The sequence below is a fragment of the Drosophila kikkawai genome, chromosome 3R, assembly GCF_030179895.1.
Source record: "Drosophila kikkawai strain 14028-0561.14 chromosome 3R, DkikHiC1v2, whole genome shotgun sequence".
Taxonomy (NCBI): Eukaryota; Metazoa; Arthropoda; class Insecta; order Diptera; family Drosophilidae; genus Drosophila; species Drosophila kikkawai.
The window spans coordinates 35,550,252-35,568,419 of NC_091731.1; the positions used below are offsets into that span (position 1 = coordinate 35,550,252).

The following is an 18,168-nucleotide window of genomic DNA, read 5'->3' on the forward strand; positions in this document are numbered from 1 at the left end:
GCTTAGTTAGTAGCTTAGTTTGCTTACCATTTACTTGTTTTTAGAGTAGCCTGTCAGTTTAGCTTAATGTTAGAGTTCTATTTTTGGAAACACAGAACAAAAAACACAACAAAATAGGATAAGTAACTCACATACACGCACACGAGAACACACAGACATGCCCATATACAAATGTACATAATATTAGTTTATAGGTAGCGGCATATGTTTATAAAAATATAACAAGTTCTTCTTTGGAGATTTGCGTTGCCTCTCGGTTCCTCTGCTATTTTATTTCATCTTTTTAAGGAAGGTCATATAATAAATACTTACTATGTAGATAACATTTATTTAAACATCTATTTATACACCCTTTATATAGTACATAATGAGCTTTGGCTCCTCTAAGCTGTGTGTTTTGCCCACGCCTCGCAATAGTTTTATATAAATATTTTTTTTTCAGACTAGCTTGAAAGTTTCTTGATGTTGTTTTTTTATAAATTTGTTTCGCCTTTCGTTCGGCTTGACTTGACAAATGTTCTTGACTTTATGTGCTTGGCTTGCGGGCTAAGAGAAAATCATAAATTGGTAAGTTTTGCGAGCTGCGGCTACAAGTCCTTGGAGTCGTTAGTTATATTATACAGAGTACACATAGCCATAGCTCTTTTTCGTAGTCGAAATTCGTTTGAGTTCCGGGGCTTGATGCGGATTATTGCGGCCGCAATTGCTGGAATCAAGTTGCTGACTTCGGAAGCAGTACTCAAGCCTTGCCCTCACAGGCTACACAGTCAACTTAATTCCAGGAACTGCAACGCAATTGCCTCTATATTCGTCACGCACACACACACCCGCGCTGGAATTCGGCACTAAACACTTTCGAAACGGCAAACGTCAAACGTCAAACGGAAACGGAAACGCACTACACATACACGTAATTCGGTTAGTCTGATATCGATGCACTTGAACTATATGCTGGTTAATTTAACTTGGGCTCACTAGACCTTACTTTTGATTTCGACTGCCACTTGCTATATATTGATTTAACTATATATATTTTTCGCTATGTTTATTCGTACGTTTTAGGGTTTACTTTATTGGGGTTTTTGAGCATTTTTTCAATTCATGCGATTGTCCTTAACAAATGGTTTAAGCTTTGCTTTAGCTTCCTTGACTTTGGTTATGAGTTTCTCCGAATTTGTTCTAAATTTCATTCTGAATTTAATTGCAGTTTTATTTGTATGATTTCTCTATTTTATTTGCGGGCATTTTAATGTAGTTTTCTATAATTTGCGGTCTCTTAATTGGCACAGTTTTAGCGTTTTAGCTCTTTTCTATTTCTCTATCGGTTTAGCTCAGTGAGTTGCAGTGATTGCCTTTGTAATTAATTAATTTTGTTTTCCTTTGTTTTCTTTTTGGGTTTTTTATAGTTTTTTTTTTTTTTTAATGGTAGTTTTATGTGAGCGAAATGCTTTACAGTTTTCTGATTGGCGTACATAAATGAGTTTACAACCTGCGCTTAATTTAGTCGTACAAAAATACTCAGTATTTACAACAAGTTTAAAAACGACACAAAATCATAAATAAATAAGTTATCCTATACGTTAGGGTAGACCCGGCAGCGGAAATTGAAAATAAAATAAGCGAAGAGGAAAAGAAAATAAATGAGGGAGTGCACAGTGGCGGCCAAACGAATTGGCACGCTCCAACGCTTGATTGATTAATGTCAACATTACGAGTAAATCAGCCGACGCATGAGCCGGCATATTAATTTTACAAATTAATGGAACATTTTAATTGCATTAAATTGATTCCTCCGGCTGCAATCGATTGATTCCACCCCCCAACACACTTTCCAAGGACTCTTTACACATGGCTCGAGGCCGTCGAGGCGGCAGCATTGTTGTTCTTATTCCATTTGTTGATGTACTCCATGGGTATTTCGATTTGAATCTCCTGCACATCATCGCCTGCCAAGGATTTGGCCCGTTCCTTGTCCTGTTGTCCTGGTGCTGCCAGGGGTCCACCCAGGCGGGATCCGCCCGCCGCCAGCCGCTGTTGCTGCTGGGCAATGGGTGTCAGCAGCGCCTCGTCCCTGTATTATAAGTTGTCCACCATCTGCGACTGGCGGCGATGCGAGGGCGTCGTCGAGTTGAGGTAGCTCTCCGAGTAGACACTCTTTGCCCGCTGGTCATAGCGCAGGCTGGAGCGCCGGATGTCAATGTCCAGCGGCAGGTGGCGGTCCTTCCACCAGTTGCAGAACAGGCAGAGCAGGGTGTTGCGGAAAGCCTCCCGGAAGTCGCGGTTGAAGTAGGCATAGATGAGCGGGTTCAGGGTGGAGTTGAAGTAGCCGATCCAGAACAAGATCGAGACGACAATATCCGGCACCTGGCAGGGCCCGCAGGTCATGGAGAGCGTGTACCTGCAAAGGAGGGTTTATATATATATTCTTATTCCATGCATAAAGACAAAGGAGATATATGTACACATAAATTCCCGATGCATGACTGAGCGCGCGGGCTTTGCATAAATGAGATTATGCTTTTCGGTGGTGTTAAAACAATGGCCCACGGGCCGTATGAGTAATATTTAATTATGCATGCGTGACATTAGATAAATTATGCCCCAAATCCCATGTCAACGGGGGCATGCTACTCACCACAGGAAAAATGGCAGCCAGCAGAGAATGAAGGTGCCCATGATGATGCCCAGCGTGCGTGCGGCCTTGTGCTCCCGCTTCATTTTGATTAAGTGCTTGTCCTTGGTGGGAGTGTGCTCCTGCTCGACCTCGTGCATCGTCAACGTCTTCGACGACCCAGAGCCACTCAAAGCCTCGCCTGGCAAGGAGGAGAAGAAAAGAGAGGAGGGCAAATTTAGCTTTTGATAAATGTCTCAACTGCAAGCCCCCAACTAACTTAACAAGAGGTGTCAAGAAATAACTCATTCTATGAACAATTTCTTAGCCTACCTAAAGAGAAACTCTCTGGGACTTTAATAAAAATCATTTCGACTCACCCGATGGCTGCATGGAGGGTCGATGCATCAGCATTGCATTGCCATGACGCATCATCAGCTGCTTCTCCTGGCGATTGGCCTCCCGGAAGATGGCGAAATACGTGAAAATCATGATAGTACATGGGATCCAAAACGAAATGGAGCTCGAGATGATGGCATAGTACTTGTTAACCACAAAGGAGCACTGTGTGGGATTCTGCTGGACATAGATCCTGTGCTCCTCGGTGGTATACCAACCAATGAAAATGGGCAGGAACGAGAGCAGCGCCGGCGAAATCCAGGTGTTCAGCAACATAATGCCGACCACGCGTTTCGTCATGCTAATCGGATACTTGAGCGGCTTAACAATCGCATAGTATCTGCGAAATCGCAAAAAATATAGGGGGAAAAGGCGGAAAATCGTCACGTTATTGGTGCTCCATATGGCGGCTTAGGGCTGAAGCTTACCTATCCACAGATATGCAGCATAAATGCAAAATACTCGCTGTTGAGAAGTAGACATCGAGGCTGTTCCACAAATCGCACAGAAAGGGGCTGAAGTTCCAGCTGAAAGAGTTTGGAGAATAGGGAGAAGGCATCAATATCGTCATGATTATCCAATAAAGTTTAGCGTTTAACTTTTGGAGTCATTGTGTATCTGATTATCGAAAGTATGAATTTGCAGTTTCTTATTTTTCGATGATTCATTTCTGGTTATTCCCTTTCCCGCTTTTATTTTTAAATTCTTGAGTAAATATTGCATATATTTTTATGAAGTCATGGCCATAAAACAGACTTCCGTTTTTGCTGGAAAACCTTTTAATTTATGCCCTGAAGCGTATTGTTAAGTACATATAGGAAAAAAGTATAGGTAAATACAATACAATTCAGTGAGTGTTTTTTGTTTGTTTTAATATTGCTTAAACAAATTAATAAAGACTTATTGTTTAATGACAAATACAAAATTTTTTTAAAAGATCTCATACTTTTTGCTGTTTATTTAAAATTTTTTACACTCTTTACTCGATGAATAAAATCTGTTATAAAAAAGTTTTTTAATCTGGAAAATGAATTAAATTTCAACTTTCAGTTTGTCCTTTACTTATTTTTCCCTATTTCTGTTCTTTTAATTCATATTTTAGATATATGGTAAAACTGGTAGCTCTTGCCTTTGTTAACAAAATCCAACAGTTTTTCTCTTATTCAAACGACATTTTTTAGCCACCTCTAGGATGTAGTCCATGCAAATCCTGGAATCTGGACCACAGGCTAGACCTGCCCCCCACTTGGTTATCAGCTTGTCTGATTTATGTGTTTATCGATTTCATCTTAGTTTCGGTTGCCAGGTGACATTGCCCCTGAACTGAACAGCGCTGAGAACCCAGACCAACCCAAATTAAAAGCTTAAATGCACTGCGAGACCAGAAAATAGGCCATAAGGCCGCGCGCACACTACGAGCTGAAAGCGGAGCTGACGGCTGAGAGCTTATCCGCGGAAAGCTTATCAGCGATCGGAGCTTTTTGCAGCCGCGCACACTGCGAGCTGAAGCTGATGTTGATTTGTAATTGTTTTTCAAGCAATACGTTTAAAAAAAAACATATTTTAATTCTTTAATATTTTTAAAATATCGTTGTTAATGCGATGACATATTTATTTAGATCATCATGACATTTAAATTTTCGAAATCGGACCACCCAGTTCTCCAGAATATGGTTGACAAAGTACGTTTTTTTAGTGTACTTTGGCACCCTGTATCTCGGAAAGTTGACAATATTTTTATTTTAATAAATATTAAAAAAATTCTTCATACTTTTCTATATAACTGGACAGAAATTTAAATTTCTGTTACTTAAGCGCTAATTAGGGCAATTTTTTAAAGAATAGTCTAAAAAATCAGCTCGCGTCAGCTGCTAACAAAATCAAACATGTTTGGTTGATCAAACAGAGCGGAGCGGAGCTGACCTTATCAGCTTTCAGCTCCGCTCTCAGTGTGCGCGCTCTCATACAAGTAGTGGGTTTGTTTCAGAGAGCTGAAAAGCCGTCAGCCGTCAGCTCCGCTTTCAGCTCGTAGTGTGCGCGCGGCCTAAGGCTCGGGCGATGGCAAGGACGCAGGAGGAAAGGAGGACAAACGGGGGGCTACATGAAAAACTCATTAAAACTTGCGTCGCTGTTGCTGTCGCCGTCGCCCTTGGTTGCCACTCCGTTTTGGCGGCTCTTCGGCTGGGTGTATCGGTGGCTGGTAACTGGTGGCTCCGTCTCCGTCTGCGTATTCGACTCCCCAAAAAGCCTGGGAGGCGGCTGAATTTATTATCGGCCGCCCTGTTTGGCATCAGTTTCAAAAACTTTTCGACTATCCAGCGCTGGTCGAGCTGTACGTTTGTGTTTTTCGGGTCTCAGTTTATTCTTAATTGAGCTTAAAGAGGTTATGACACTGGGATTTTAATAAAATGGGATTTTGGTGTAGCAAAATAAGAGTTATTCTGGATCTAAAGCATTTAACTAAGTAAAAGCAAGTTGAAATATTTTTTACATAACAATTAAATAGAAAATTTACTATATACAGTGTCATAACCCCTGAAACTTATGCAACTAGCAACTGTGAAGGTGAAATCACTAATGGATGCCAAGTGGGGCTGGAATAGCAGCTCAACTGCAGGCCATTGCCAATTTATATGTAAAGTCCCCACCCGGTGACTGAAGTTTTTTGGCCTGGCAGCAAGTGCACATAATATGACTTGAATGGCTGTGCCCCCATCTCGATCTTCATCATCACCACCATCATCACCGTCACCGTTATCTTCATCATCCCCATTGTCAGCTTCAGTGACATTGCCAACATTTACATTGCTCCCTCGGCGAAAAAAAAAAGTCGGGCTTTAAGCGCGGCCTTTAAAATCAGCCTCCTCCATGCATAATTAACTGAGCTCAGCCGCCTGCACTTGGCATCGCATCCACATGCCATACTATACCGTACTATATATGGTATATATCGCATTACCCACATAGACAGACGGAGTGGGACGGTCGGACGGTAGGACGTTCGGCGTGAAGGATGTGACCATGTCACACTCTGACGGTTTTTGTCCTTTAGAATAGCATTTCAAAGTTGTCGTTTCGCTCTCAGTAAGTGCTCATTAAATGTATGTGTGAAATGGGTTACATTGGGCTTTAAATAGGGCTAAAAGAGGTTTTGTTTGAATATTTTTAAAGGTATATAAGGTTGTGACTAACGGTTTATAGTGAAAACTTTAAGAAAACTACCTAAATATATATTTTTTAAATATTTAAAATAAAATTTAATATAAATTATAAAATTAAGAAGAATGTAAAACTAAATATTTGTGTAAAAATAATTTATTAAGTGCATTTGGCATACTTTCTAATATTTTAAGGTCGTAAATAAATTACTTTCTGTATTTACTTTAAAAATAATAATAAAATTAATAGTAATGGGCATTTTAAAGTCGTTATCCTCCAACCGATTCCATTTCTGTTTGTTCTATTTTTCACATTTTAATTCTTGAACACAAATGCACGCACATGAGCACTGTGGGGAAAGCCAGGGAAAGGGGAAACGGAGAGATGAGATGACTTTCTGCATTTGCATTTCGCTCACACAAATACATGTGAAAGTACACACACACACACACACACTCACAGACAGAGGGACATGCACGGGAGCATAAATAAACGTTGCTTTCATTTTTTCAGGGATTTTTGTTTTTGGTTGTTTGTTCTGCTTCTGCCACGCCCACGAACCAGCTAGCCCCACGTCCTCACACCCCCCTTTTTAGATGGCTAAAACTGGCATTTTGTTTGGTCCTCCTTTTGGTTTTCCAGCTGTAATTCTTGCAACATTCTACAGTTTCGCCTGCTTTTGTTGTCCTGCTTAGGCCGTGTGTATTTGTGTATGTATGTGTGTGCTTTGTTGTTTGTTGTTGTACTTACCGCCCAGTTACTTGCACACTAAAGTTAAATGTCATGGCCATAATAGCGACCATTATATCAGCCATGGCTAAGGAAACTACAAAGTAATTCGTTATAACTCTGCAAAGAGAACGAGAAAACGAGAGATGTTAGCAATCAGAGAACAATATCAGGGGGGGTTAACGTATATATAGAGTAGAGAGGCGCTTTGTACCCCCCGGGTGGGCTAATCAGGATATATAGGGTATGGGTGAATGCGTGAAGAGCCTGTGAATGCAAGGATAAGCACTGCAGGAAAAATGTAGTTGTAAATTAGAAAAGAACATAGAATATTTGAGATGAATTTACAATCAATTAGTTTTAATGAAAATATTTCTTATCAATGTTCTTTTTAAATACTTTCAAAAATAAAATGGAAACTTTTTAATGTAATATGGAAGCTTCCTTTAAAAAACCATTATTCTCTTATTTTTTACTTAAATCTCAGGCTTTCTTGAATTATTTTTCTCCCTGCATTCATATGCTCGCATGTGGCGACTCTTTTGTGCGAGTTGACAGTTGAGTTTGGACCCCTCGAGTGGGTAACGTGAGCTTTGTGATGCATTCTGCTGCCCAGTGGGGGTTTAATTGAAAAGCCAGTCAAGAATCGACAACGATTTTCTCCATGGGAATAGTCCATAACCATCCGAAAACCTATATATACAAGCATATATACGAGAACGAGAGAGGAAAGTCGAGAAAAACCGCAATTCTCTAGGTAAGTCCTTTCCAGTTTATCCCTATTTTGTTATTTAAATTGAATTTCAAGCCGAATACTGGCAAATGCTTTTGCCAATTAGAGTTTGCAGCTAGTGGCCGGCAAAGGACTCTCTAATCGGATGCTGGCAGCTACCTCATTGACCTTTAAGGGGATGTTTTCATTTTCTATTTCGCACTAAACCAAATGAGAAAAGTTTTAAAGCAAAAGTGAGCAACAGAAAAGGAAAGTTAAAGTAAATTAAATAAAATGTTTAAATAATTTGTGGGTAAATAAAATTCAGAATACATTTTTAATAGTTTCATGTTTTTCCTTAAGTAAAACATGTTCTTCTCCATTAACCTTGAATTTTACTTTAATTTCCTTTTTCGAGGCTTTTGTTCTTAGTTTACAAGCTCTCAAGTCTGCCCGAAAGTAATCTGTTTTGCCTTAGGCTACTGCTTAAACAACTTTCAACATCTAAGACGTTAATTGCAACAAATCGACGCCATTACTCAGGCTGCTCCGCTCCCTGCTTTTTCCCACGGACTTAAACTGCAAATAATTTGCCTGCCATTTAAATTTAAGAAAAATAGCAAAAAGGAGGAGACGTCTTTAGTGCATGGTAACGGCGGAAGCAGTTTCCGAGCATCCTTCAAATGAAAGCGCTGCGTTAATGAGCCTCCGCCTCAGCCTCAGCCTCAGCCAGTGCCCCCTCTTGAAGCCCACTCGATGTAATGGCACACATATATATATAGATAGATGTACACAGAAAAATAAATTAAATAAAAAAAGAATTGATAAATAATTTACAAATTAAATTAAGCAGGCATCTAGTCCCTAAATAACATTTTATTAATTCTACATTATCTGTTTTTAGTATTTCCATTTAATTGTTCAATATATTTGTAAAGTTTAATGCTCTTTTTCTTCTTGAGAATGATCGACTTTATATTTCTTATCATAAAGAAAACAAAATATAATTTCAATGCATCTTCTTTTATATAAACAACCATGTTTTATATACTAAAACATATAAATGCCAAAATGAAAACGCCTTAAATCAAGATTACTCAGAGGTTTTTCTTGTAGTGTAGATATATTCCGCCTTGTACACTTTATCTAGCGCTATCCTCGCAGTGGCTCATCTCTGCCAAATAATTTGGGCGTCGGGAAAAAACGCAGAATTTTATTGTTTGGCATAGAACATTTTAAATTTATGCTGTCATAAAAACCATAAGCTGCCTTAATTGCCAAAGTTGTTGCTGTGTGTGTGTTGTTCTTGTACTTGTTCCCATTCTCTCCCCCCACCCGCATCCGTGGCTGCTTAGATACTTTGCCCCATTCCCTATCGTGTGGGGCATGCATTTTGTTTTTGTTCCATTTCTCTTTGAGCTACACAAGCTCGCAGTGTTTAATTGTCATTTTTTTGTTGGTGTGCATTTTTTCTTTTGTTTTTTTGTGTTTGTAAACTTTTTTGCACATTTTTATTTCCATTGCTTTGTTTCACGCTACGTATGCGTAATATTTGCCGTTCAGAACAATGGAATTTTGTGCAACTCGAGCGAAAATGGCTGCTGTTTTTGACCGTTTATAGAGGAAGTTTTAACCGTGGATGTGCTTTTCCGAAATTAATTATATTTCTGCCTTGGGGGGCTAAATCTTTACTTTTTTCCTGGGTTTATTATCAGTGCAACAAGAGCATTACCTTGATCATCATGGGCACCTGAATCCACCGACACGCAAGTCACTTAAAAAATAAAGCCCTTCTCATTAGCAACCAGGCCAGGCTGGGTCAAAGGAGAAATTAAGCAAAGTTCAACCTTAATTATGCCCTGCCTCCCCCATCCTTTTTTTCATTATAATTTTTCAGCTGCCTCCTTTTTTTTCGCCGGTGCTGTGCCATCTAGCAAAGTTTGTTTGTTTCGCCTTTTGGCTTCATTGCCCCTCACAAACTTTGGCTAAGAGCATTTAAAGTTTTTCCTCTCCTCTACTGTGTAAAAATTCTGCGTAGAAAGCTTAGCAGCGCAAAAAAAAAAGAAAATAACTGAGCGTTTGTCAGCTCGGAAAAAGGGAACTTTTGATTGCCGTCGTGAGGGAGTGGCAGGGCGGCTTTATGAAGCGCTAAATTGATTTGGTTGCCGGTCGCTTATTAAGGCATAACTAAAAATATTAACGAGCCGGGAGACCCAGCTGACGTCTCATCATTTATCACTAGAAAACTTTTCTTCTTCTTTTTTTATGATAATGTGTTTTCCGGCGAAGGACACCGCCCCCAAAAGCCCACCCGCATATCATTAACGAGGTCGCCCGCCCAAGTTTTGCGTGTCCTCGTGTGTATTTTATATGGAAATGGCTAAGCAATTTTCAAATGCCAAGGTTTATTTGCTTATTATCATTATTATTGTTGAGGAAGCGTCATCAAATTTGAAAATTGGTTCAATAAATTCCGGAACCAGCAACATTTTGATTAGCTAAACAAATATTTGTGGCTAACGAAAGGCTTTCGTTTAAATTCTGCAGTAAATTTAAGACAAATGCAATCATTAACAGAGCCTGCAATTAAGAAGCTCTTTGTATGCAAATTGGTTTCATGCATAAAGTCATGAACGTTAATTTGTCATTAAAATAATGCATTTCGGGTCTTTTGTTGGGAAATACTGCAGCCTCGCAGCGAGAACCCAGAGATGATGCTCAATTATGAGCTGAGTAAATAAGGGACAAGGACAAGTCCACATAAAATACTCGGGACGCAATGACAGAGCAAAGCGAGCATAAAAAAGAAGAGGTCCTGACTGCACGATTCCGGGACAGCAGCAGAAGAGGAAAAGGACCCGCGTGCGGACGTGCATGAATTTTATGCAAAGTTGACGAAAATCGCGCTCGCATAGAAAACGAAGCGCTCTGTAATTTTTTTTTTTTTTGCTCCTCCCTAAGCCCGGCCAGAAGAGGTAACTCTGCAAATTGGCAATCAAGACAGCCGGAGGAGACAATGCCGCTGGCGGCAAACAGTTTTATGCAAATTACGAAAAAATTACACGGAGCGCGAACAGCTCTAATTGCTTTTTCACAGATAATTAGAACCAGCGAGAGGACCAGCGCGATGTGCTGAGAAGGCAAAATAAATGGCAGGGTTGTTGAAACATGAGAAAATATATAACTAATTTCATTTAAAATGCAATACGTCGTATTTATTTGGACTAATTGTTGTGGGAAGAATTTTGTTAAAGTTGCTACTTTGTTGGTAAATAAAATAAAGAAATATAAATAATACAATCTAAAAATCCTTTAAAAAAAGCTTTATAAAACCTCTAAGTTTTAAGTTAAAAACTGTTTTTCAAGGGCTTTTCTCGTATACCTTATTTTAGCTCTTAAATATTACGTATACGCAGCTTAAAATTCCAACACACATACAAAATAATAATAAGAAAACCTTATAATTCTTTAAAAGAAAATATATATAAAGCAATATATTTATAAACTAAAAACTTCATTAATAATTTAACGATTTTCTGTTATTCCCCCTTTGACGTTCTTAAATATTACGTATACGCACCTTAATTTTCTAACACGCATCACAGAAATAATAACAAGCAGATTGCCGCAAATGGCCGCTATGATGATGAACAGCATGACGAAGCCCTTGAAGAACAAGACGACCTGGTCGAACCAATCCTCCTCAGCCAGAGCGGGATCCAGGAAGCCACTGTCATTGGCCAGCAGACTGGCCACCGTGCTGCTCAGCAGCGTGGCGTTCAGCTCATAGTGCGAAGCGGGCGTGGCAGTGCCCTGTAATGGCAGTGCAACGGGAGGGGAGGAAGAACCTTCTCCTCTTCCAGAGGCGGAGGAGACGGTGGCCAGTGCTTGGGTCGAGTGCAGCATGGCTGCCGTTGTAAGGGCAGCTGCTGTGATCCGCGCAAGGCTTAGACTTTGGCTTGGGCTTTGGCTATAACTATGGCTGTGTGTGGTTGTGGCTGCCAGATTTGAAAGATCCAGCTGCTGCTGCTCCTCCGGATGATCCTTGGCCTCCACCTGATCAAGGTGGCTGCATTTCTGTCTTTTGCGTATCCTAGCGCGATATCTTTGCCGCGGCAGCTGGCTGCCAAGTTCTGGGCACAACAACATGAGTCCGGTTTTTAGTTTTTATTTAATTTGATTTATGTTAATTATTATATCTGTTTTGTTTGGTAACTCGTTGACTTTTCTTTGACACTTTCTTTTTGGTTTGCTCTCGCTCTCTTTTTCTTTCGATTTTCTTTGGGCTTTTCTTGATAACGTTTTTTGCACTTCTAACCCACAGCGACCGCCATTTGAAATTCACGACACGCGTAGCGCCGGCGACGTTGAAACCAAAACTGAAACGGCCACCGCAACGGAAATTGATTCGCGAAAGTGGCCAGCACCCAGCACCGTGTGGCCACGACAACGTCGCCGCTGACGTCCGCGAGGCGGGAGGAGCAGGTGGCCTGGCGCAGAGAGACGAAGGCGGCTGCTCCGGCGTCCAACGATCCACTGTCCTTGCCAGCAACGCCCACACACACACTCTCTCTCTCTTGATGGCCTCGCTGTCGCTTTTCCGCTGCTGCTGCTGTCGCTGCTTTTCCGCTGCTGCTGCTGCTGCTGCTGCTGGTGACTTTTCCTATGCCGCCTGGCTGGACGACAATTTCTGGCTATTTACTGTGCGGCTTCTGTTATTTTTCCCTATTTTTTCCCTCGCTGATTGAGTTTTTTTTTTTTTTTTCTGCTCTCTAGCGCCCACAAAGCGGCTGCTTTTTAATTTTGTTCATATTTTCCCTGCGATGGCCGCCTTGTGTAGCCACCGAAAATTCGTTGATTTCTTTTGGTTTTATTTTTAACATTTCTTTGGCTTCAAAAATATATTTTTAGTTTCTCTCTTGGCCAAGTGGTCGGTTTTTTACGCTCTGCCTCCACTAATTCAAATATTGTTATTCGATGTTATGCCTTCTGGAGCTGTGCCATAAAAAAAAAAAACAAAAAAATATTAAGAAAAAAATACAAGAATATATTAATCAGAAGAATGAAAAAAACATGAGTTCGATTTGCTTATTGTTGCCCCGATTATAATCACTTTTTTGTATTATCTAGTTGCCGCCGTTGGCATTTGTATTGATTTTAGTCAATATTTATTTATTTACTGACGCAGAAGTTGAGTTGTTGATGTTGAGCGTGTTTTGTGGACTTTTATGCGAATAAAACAGGGTGTTGTTTTCGATTCTTTGTTTGGTTTAATGTCTGTTTATGCTTTTACAGGGTGTTGTTAAAGGTAAGCTAAGGAAGGAGCCTTCAATTGCAATATTATATATTTTCAGAGAGTTTTACAAGCTATTGTATTTGTTTATTTATTTTATTATTTATTAATTTAATGTGCTAAATTTTAAAAAAATTTATAGAACTGAAATTACTTTTAGTTTAAGAGTCTCTGACTATAATAAGTTCCCTAAGATTTAAGGAAATTTATATTTATTATATTTATCATCTACTCATATTTGTATATTTTATTTCTTCTTGTTAAAATTTTCATAAAATTTTTCCAAAATTCAACGCAACACCCTGTATAAAAGCCATGATTTATATGACAACAGCTGGGCGAAAGAATGTCACTCGCTTCGGATGCCTTTTAGCGTACAGCCGCCGCCATATCTATACATCTAAATCTCTGTGTGTATATTTTTCTATGGCTCTCTGGTCAGTTGGTGTCTTCGGCCACGCCCCGTCCGGCTGCTAAGTGGGGTGGGAAAATGTCCTAGCCATTTTTTGCGCGCCTCTCGGGGGGTGGAGTGGTCGGGGATATAGCCACATTTATTTAGAATACTGAATGTGGCTTTGGCTATATGCGCTCTATACTCTACTATATATTTATTCATTTCGATGTGTATTTATATATTTATATTTTTTTCCGAATTTATTTCCTGATGATGATGTTTTATTTTCATGTTCGCACACGCTTTCAACGCCCGTTCATTTTGGCCTGGCCAAAATGTGTTTGATGTTGTTGCTTCTTGGCCACTCGAATTTTGGTGGCCACGAGCTCGAAATTAGACGTTGGTCACTCGCGCAAGGGTTCTTTTTTTTTAATTTTTCATATTTCCGAGAACTTTCTCGGATTGCAAAACGGAGGATACACTGTTAATTAAATAAATAAAAGTGTCCGCATGCCGAAGTTCCCGCAAATATGAGCCAAGCCATATGGCGAAAGGGTTGACGATTTCTTGCATATGTTTTATTTTATTATTTGATTTTTTTTTTTTTATGTCTGCCACTGCCACGCCCTGGCGCTTTTCCAAGTTGAACAACTGCAAAGATAAGAGAGAGAGAGAGAGAGAGGGGGGAAAGTGAATATACATTATAAGTAAAATATTATTTAAGCATACATAAATATTGGTAGAGGGACAACAAGAAAAGCAAACATTTGAACACATTTTGCCCGCCATATTTATTTTATAAATAAAATACAACAATCTCTTTTTTTTATGAATGCTCAGCTCATCAAAGTGCTGCCGCAGAGGCGTTTCCATCCATGCTGCTATATTGGTATCTTGTTTTTATAATTTTTAAATTTATAATTTTGCCTGGGGGCGGAGGCAGCCAGCACTCGGTTCTGAAGGCGTGTGGGCGTATAATTAATTTTGTGGCAAAACGAATTTCCTTCAGTTTAATGTATAAATAGATTAAAAGTTGATTTAATTAATGAGAGTTCCCAAAGCACCACGAGCCAACGGTGTGGAGGAAGGGTTTTTAATCGGAAATTGGTGTCTTACACATTTGCTACATGATTTTAGATTTAGAGTTATAAATGAATTATAAAATTCAACCTAGTAAAACCTCGACTACTTATAATAGTAATTAAATTCCAATAAATGAAGTAAACTAAATAAAACATCACCATAGTTCTCTCAGTGCCTAAGCACACATATTTTCCCATCGAATTTGTCAGCCAAAACACGGCATTTCGTTGGCCAACGCAGAAGGTTAACGGATGAGTGACAAGCGATGACAGTGTCCCGGCAACGGAAGCCCGAGCCATGGAACGATGGAACCCCTCAGATGCGCCGGACGCAGCTGTCTTGTGTATCTGTATCTGCGTATCTGTATCCGTATCTCTCTGCACTCATATCAACAGTCACAACTACACCAGCATCCTCATCTGGGGATGTGCCTTCATCTGCAGTAAACGAGCAGCAACATTAGCGACAGCCAAATGCCAATGTTAATGTCATGAAAATCATTTTTTAAATTTAATTTCGCTCTGCGTACTGTTCAAATACACACATCGCACATATTGTCGACGCTATATGTTCATGTTCTTGGCATTGGACGGCCTCGACTAGTTTAGTTTCTGGTTTGTGTGTTGCCAAATTACGAGGCCCCCGAGTGGATATCATAAACGTGGTCGGGGGAAAAGTATCAATGGACTCAAGAGAGCCTGCTCCAGATCTGTGCTAATTAAGCTCAGCATAAGTGAATACATATACATATGTTGAGAAGTGCTTGCTGAGCTTGGGAGCCTGCTCTATCTCGCTTAAACTTTTAATTAATTAACTTGCATTTATTTTTATTTAGTAAACAAACACTTGTTCACACACGAAACTCTCTGCTCCGTTTTCATTTTTCTCCTGTGGGTGGAGTGTGTCGTCTTTTATTTGCTCTTGGCAATTTGACAAGCCCCCCACCCAGACACACCTGTTCCACCGGTTCCACCTGCCGCATCAGCAACTCACACACGCACACACCTCAGCTGCACTGAATGGTTTTCTTTTCTGTTTTCAAGTCCCACTCCCTTGAAAGGAACCCTTGTTTAATTTGCCTTTCTTCTTTTATTTGAAATTCCAAGAATTTATGTCTGCCAATTATGAAAATATTTTCATTTAAAATATAAAGTGAATTGCAAAATATTTTTTCACAAGTTTAATTAATGCCAAATTGAAGGAATTTTCATTATTATTGTGTATAAAAATATTGTCAATTAATTTATGGGAGTAAAATTGAATAAAAGTTGTACTTTAAAGCTCTCAATTAACTTTAAACTTTGTGAAAACACTAAACTATAGAAATATTTTTATTAATTCTCCTATAAAAATTCCAAAAAACATTTTCATTTATGGAGAGCCAAAATCTGAATTGATATTTGAAAATAAAAACCATTCTATTTAATTGTCTGCGTCAGTTGGCTGGACATCCATAGAAATTTATATTTCTTGCTGCTATTTTCATTGGCTCAGCGCAAAACAATTTTAATTTCATTAACATTTTTATTTTGCCTTGGTGATTTTCTTATATTTTTCATTCGAATTCAATTGTGTTGACAAGGTGCTTGACTGCCATCATCAAATCCCGTAGAAAAAAAACAACAGAACGCTGGGGAAATCAACATTGAAGTGCCACTGAGGATTGTCTTGCTGGGCATTTTTTAATGCATATAAATTGAGGACCGATTAAAGGCGATTTATTTTGATGGATACATTATTATGAATATTATAATCAACAACCAACCACACACTCACATCAATGCAGTTGTATTCTTAATAGAATCCCAGTCCAATTTAGACACGCAGCCTGCAAATAAATCACAGGAATAAAGCCCCTGTAGTCCCCAGTTCCATGCCCCATTTCTTGTTGTATGCATTGACTATACTTTTACATATTTAATTTTCGCTTTCTACATTGCAAATCTGACTCGGATGAGGCACACGGGAAAAAATGGAATGTGAATTGTTAAGTTTGTATCAATTTTGTGTTGCTTATATATTATAAATAATAAATTGAGCCAGAAAGGGGTGAATGCTCTAATGAAATTTCGGATACTTTAGACCTCTAGCACGTCCACAAATTCACTTATTTAATTTCGGTTCTCTTTGTTTTTCAATTTATTTAATGGGATGACATTCAGAAACTGTTTAATTTCATTTAAACGGACATTCACACTACAAATTTTGCATTTGAAATTTTATTTTCTGTGTACACATACACACACGCCGGGGGGGAAAGCTCTTTTCAATTTCAAGTTCCATAGATAAATATGCCAGGCTGCCAACTGTAAGCGATTTAGAGAGGGGGCTTCTCTTCACACACAATCCCCAGCTCGAAGCTGGAGCAGCGCCCAAGGCGTTGCGATTTTATTGGCCGTAAAGTAGGCAGCCATGAAATAGGAGTAGTAGGGATCTGGATCTGGATGTGGAACTGTGTGGAACTGTGTGCGGATGAGGAGGGTCTTGGTCTGAGCGAAACACGAGCGGCCATTTAAAAGCCATTGTAGCTACATCCACAAAGTCCACACAATGAAAAACGAAACTTGGCTAAATAGACGGCAAAAAATGCGCGCCGATTGATGCCCCATTGTGGCTTAAAGGAGGAGGGTGGGCGAATCTGAAGGATAAGCCACACAAAACAAATGTCAAAGTCAACACCCAAACCCAGGCAAACACAAATAGAATCCTGTCCTTCCTCCTCTTATTTTTTCCCCCCTATTTCTCCCATTTTTCTCCTCCTTCGCACACACTTAAGCTGGTGCTGCTGCAGCAGCTTCGATACAATGAGCATAAAGCCAGCCAGGCAGCACAAAAGGGAAGGGGTTGTATCGGGGGTTTATATAGATCGATTGCCTTGATATTTCACGACCAGGCCACTTCAACTCTAACGTGCTCTATTCTATTCTCCATTATGCTGGAAATTCGGTGGAATACTGCACACTCAACGAAAAGTTTGGGGAAAATCTATGCTTCCTTAGTAACTTTGTGACGGGGAAATCTTTACCTTGAAATGGAATTTTCTTGGGGTTTAAATACATTTTGGAAATTATTTCTATAGCTCTATAGTTCTTAATTCCTTGATAAATTTCTGTTACATCTTCAGCTATTTGTAAATATTTATTTTCTTGTGTACAGCATTAGAGATTCCCTATCCCCTTGCCTCTCCCTTGATTTTATTGTCTTCTGCGCCAGCATAGCTACCCTCTTGAGATTGCGGCATCGAACGTCGAGTGGCGCGGCGATTAATGAAAATTGCTTAATAAGCATTATTGTCTTACTGGCATTAAATTGTTTAGAGCAACATTCAAGGGGGAACAATGTCGCATTGTTCTCGAAAGAGTTGCCTTCCCGGCGACTAATTGATTGGGAAGGAAGGGAAGAAAAAGACTGCTGGCGCTGTCCAAGAAGCGCCGCTGGTACGACATCTTCAGGAATTCAGGACTCGCATCCTTGACAGCATCTTGACAGTGCGCGAGGACGCTCTCTTTGGCTTTGACTTTGGCTTTGCCTGTTCCAGGAAGAGCGGCTTCCGTTTGTCATTTCCAGCTTGCGCCTGTGTGCTGGCCGTGACAGCAAACTGTCAGAAGTTCGGCGAGCGTTGCGCTGATTGACGAACCCACGCGGATGTACCTCTTTTGTCCTTCCAAGAGTTCCTCTTTTCCCCTATACCCTGGTCCTACCCGCGATGACGACTCAATGTGTCCGACTCCTTATCAGCTCAACGCCAGGGGTCAGGGCTTAATGAGCGCTTGTCTAGCATTGACAGT

General features: G+C 39.9%; 1 protein-coding gene across 1 annotated transcript in view; it reads right to left on the minus strand.

Annotated features, from left to right (window-relative positions):
* Positions 1-716: 716 nt before the first annotated feature.
* The window catches only part of Octbeta2R (Octopamine beta2 receptor), a 50,443-nt gene continuing 32,991 nt past the window's right edge, over positions 717-18,168 (minus strand). Inside the window, exons 2-7 of the mRNA XM_070286578.1 lie at positions 11,191-13,948; positions 6,920-7,018; positions 3,439-3,537; positions 2,992-3,350; positions 2,636-2,813; positions 717-2,398 (exon numbers count right to left, since the gene is read on the minus strand). Coding sequence (XP_070142679.1) covers positions 2,077-2,398; positions 2,636-2,813; positions 2,992-3,350; positions 3,439-3,537; positions 6,920-7,018; positions 11,191-11,759 — 1,626 coding nt within the window. The 5' untranslated portion in view covers positions 11,760-13,948 and the 3' untranslated portion in view covers positions 717-2,076. The remainder of the gene's footprint in view (positions 2,399-2,635; positions 2,814-2,991; positions 3,351-3,438; positions 3,538-6,919; positions 7,019-11,190; positions 13,949-18,168) is intronic.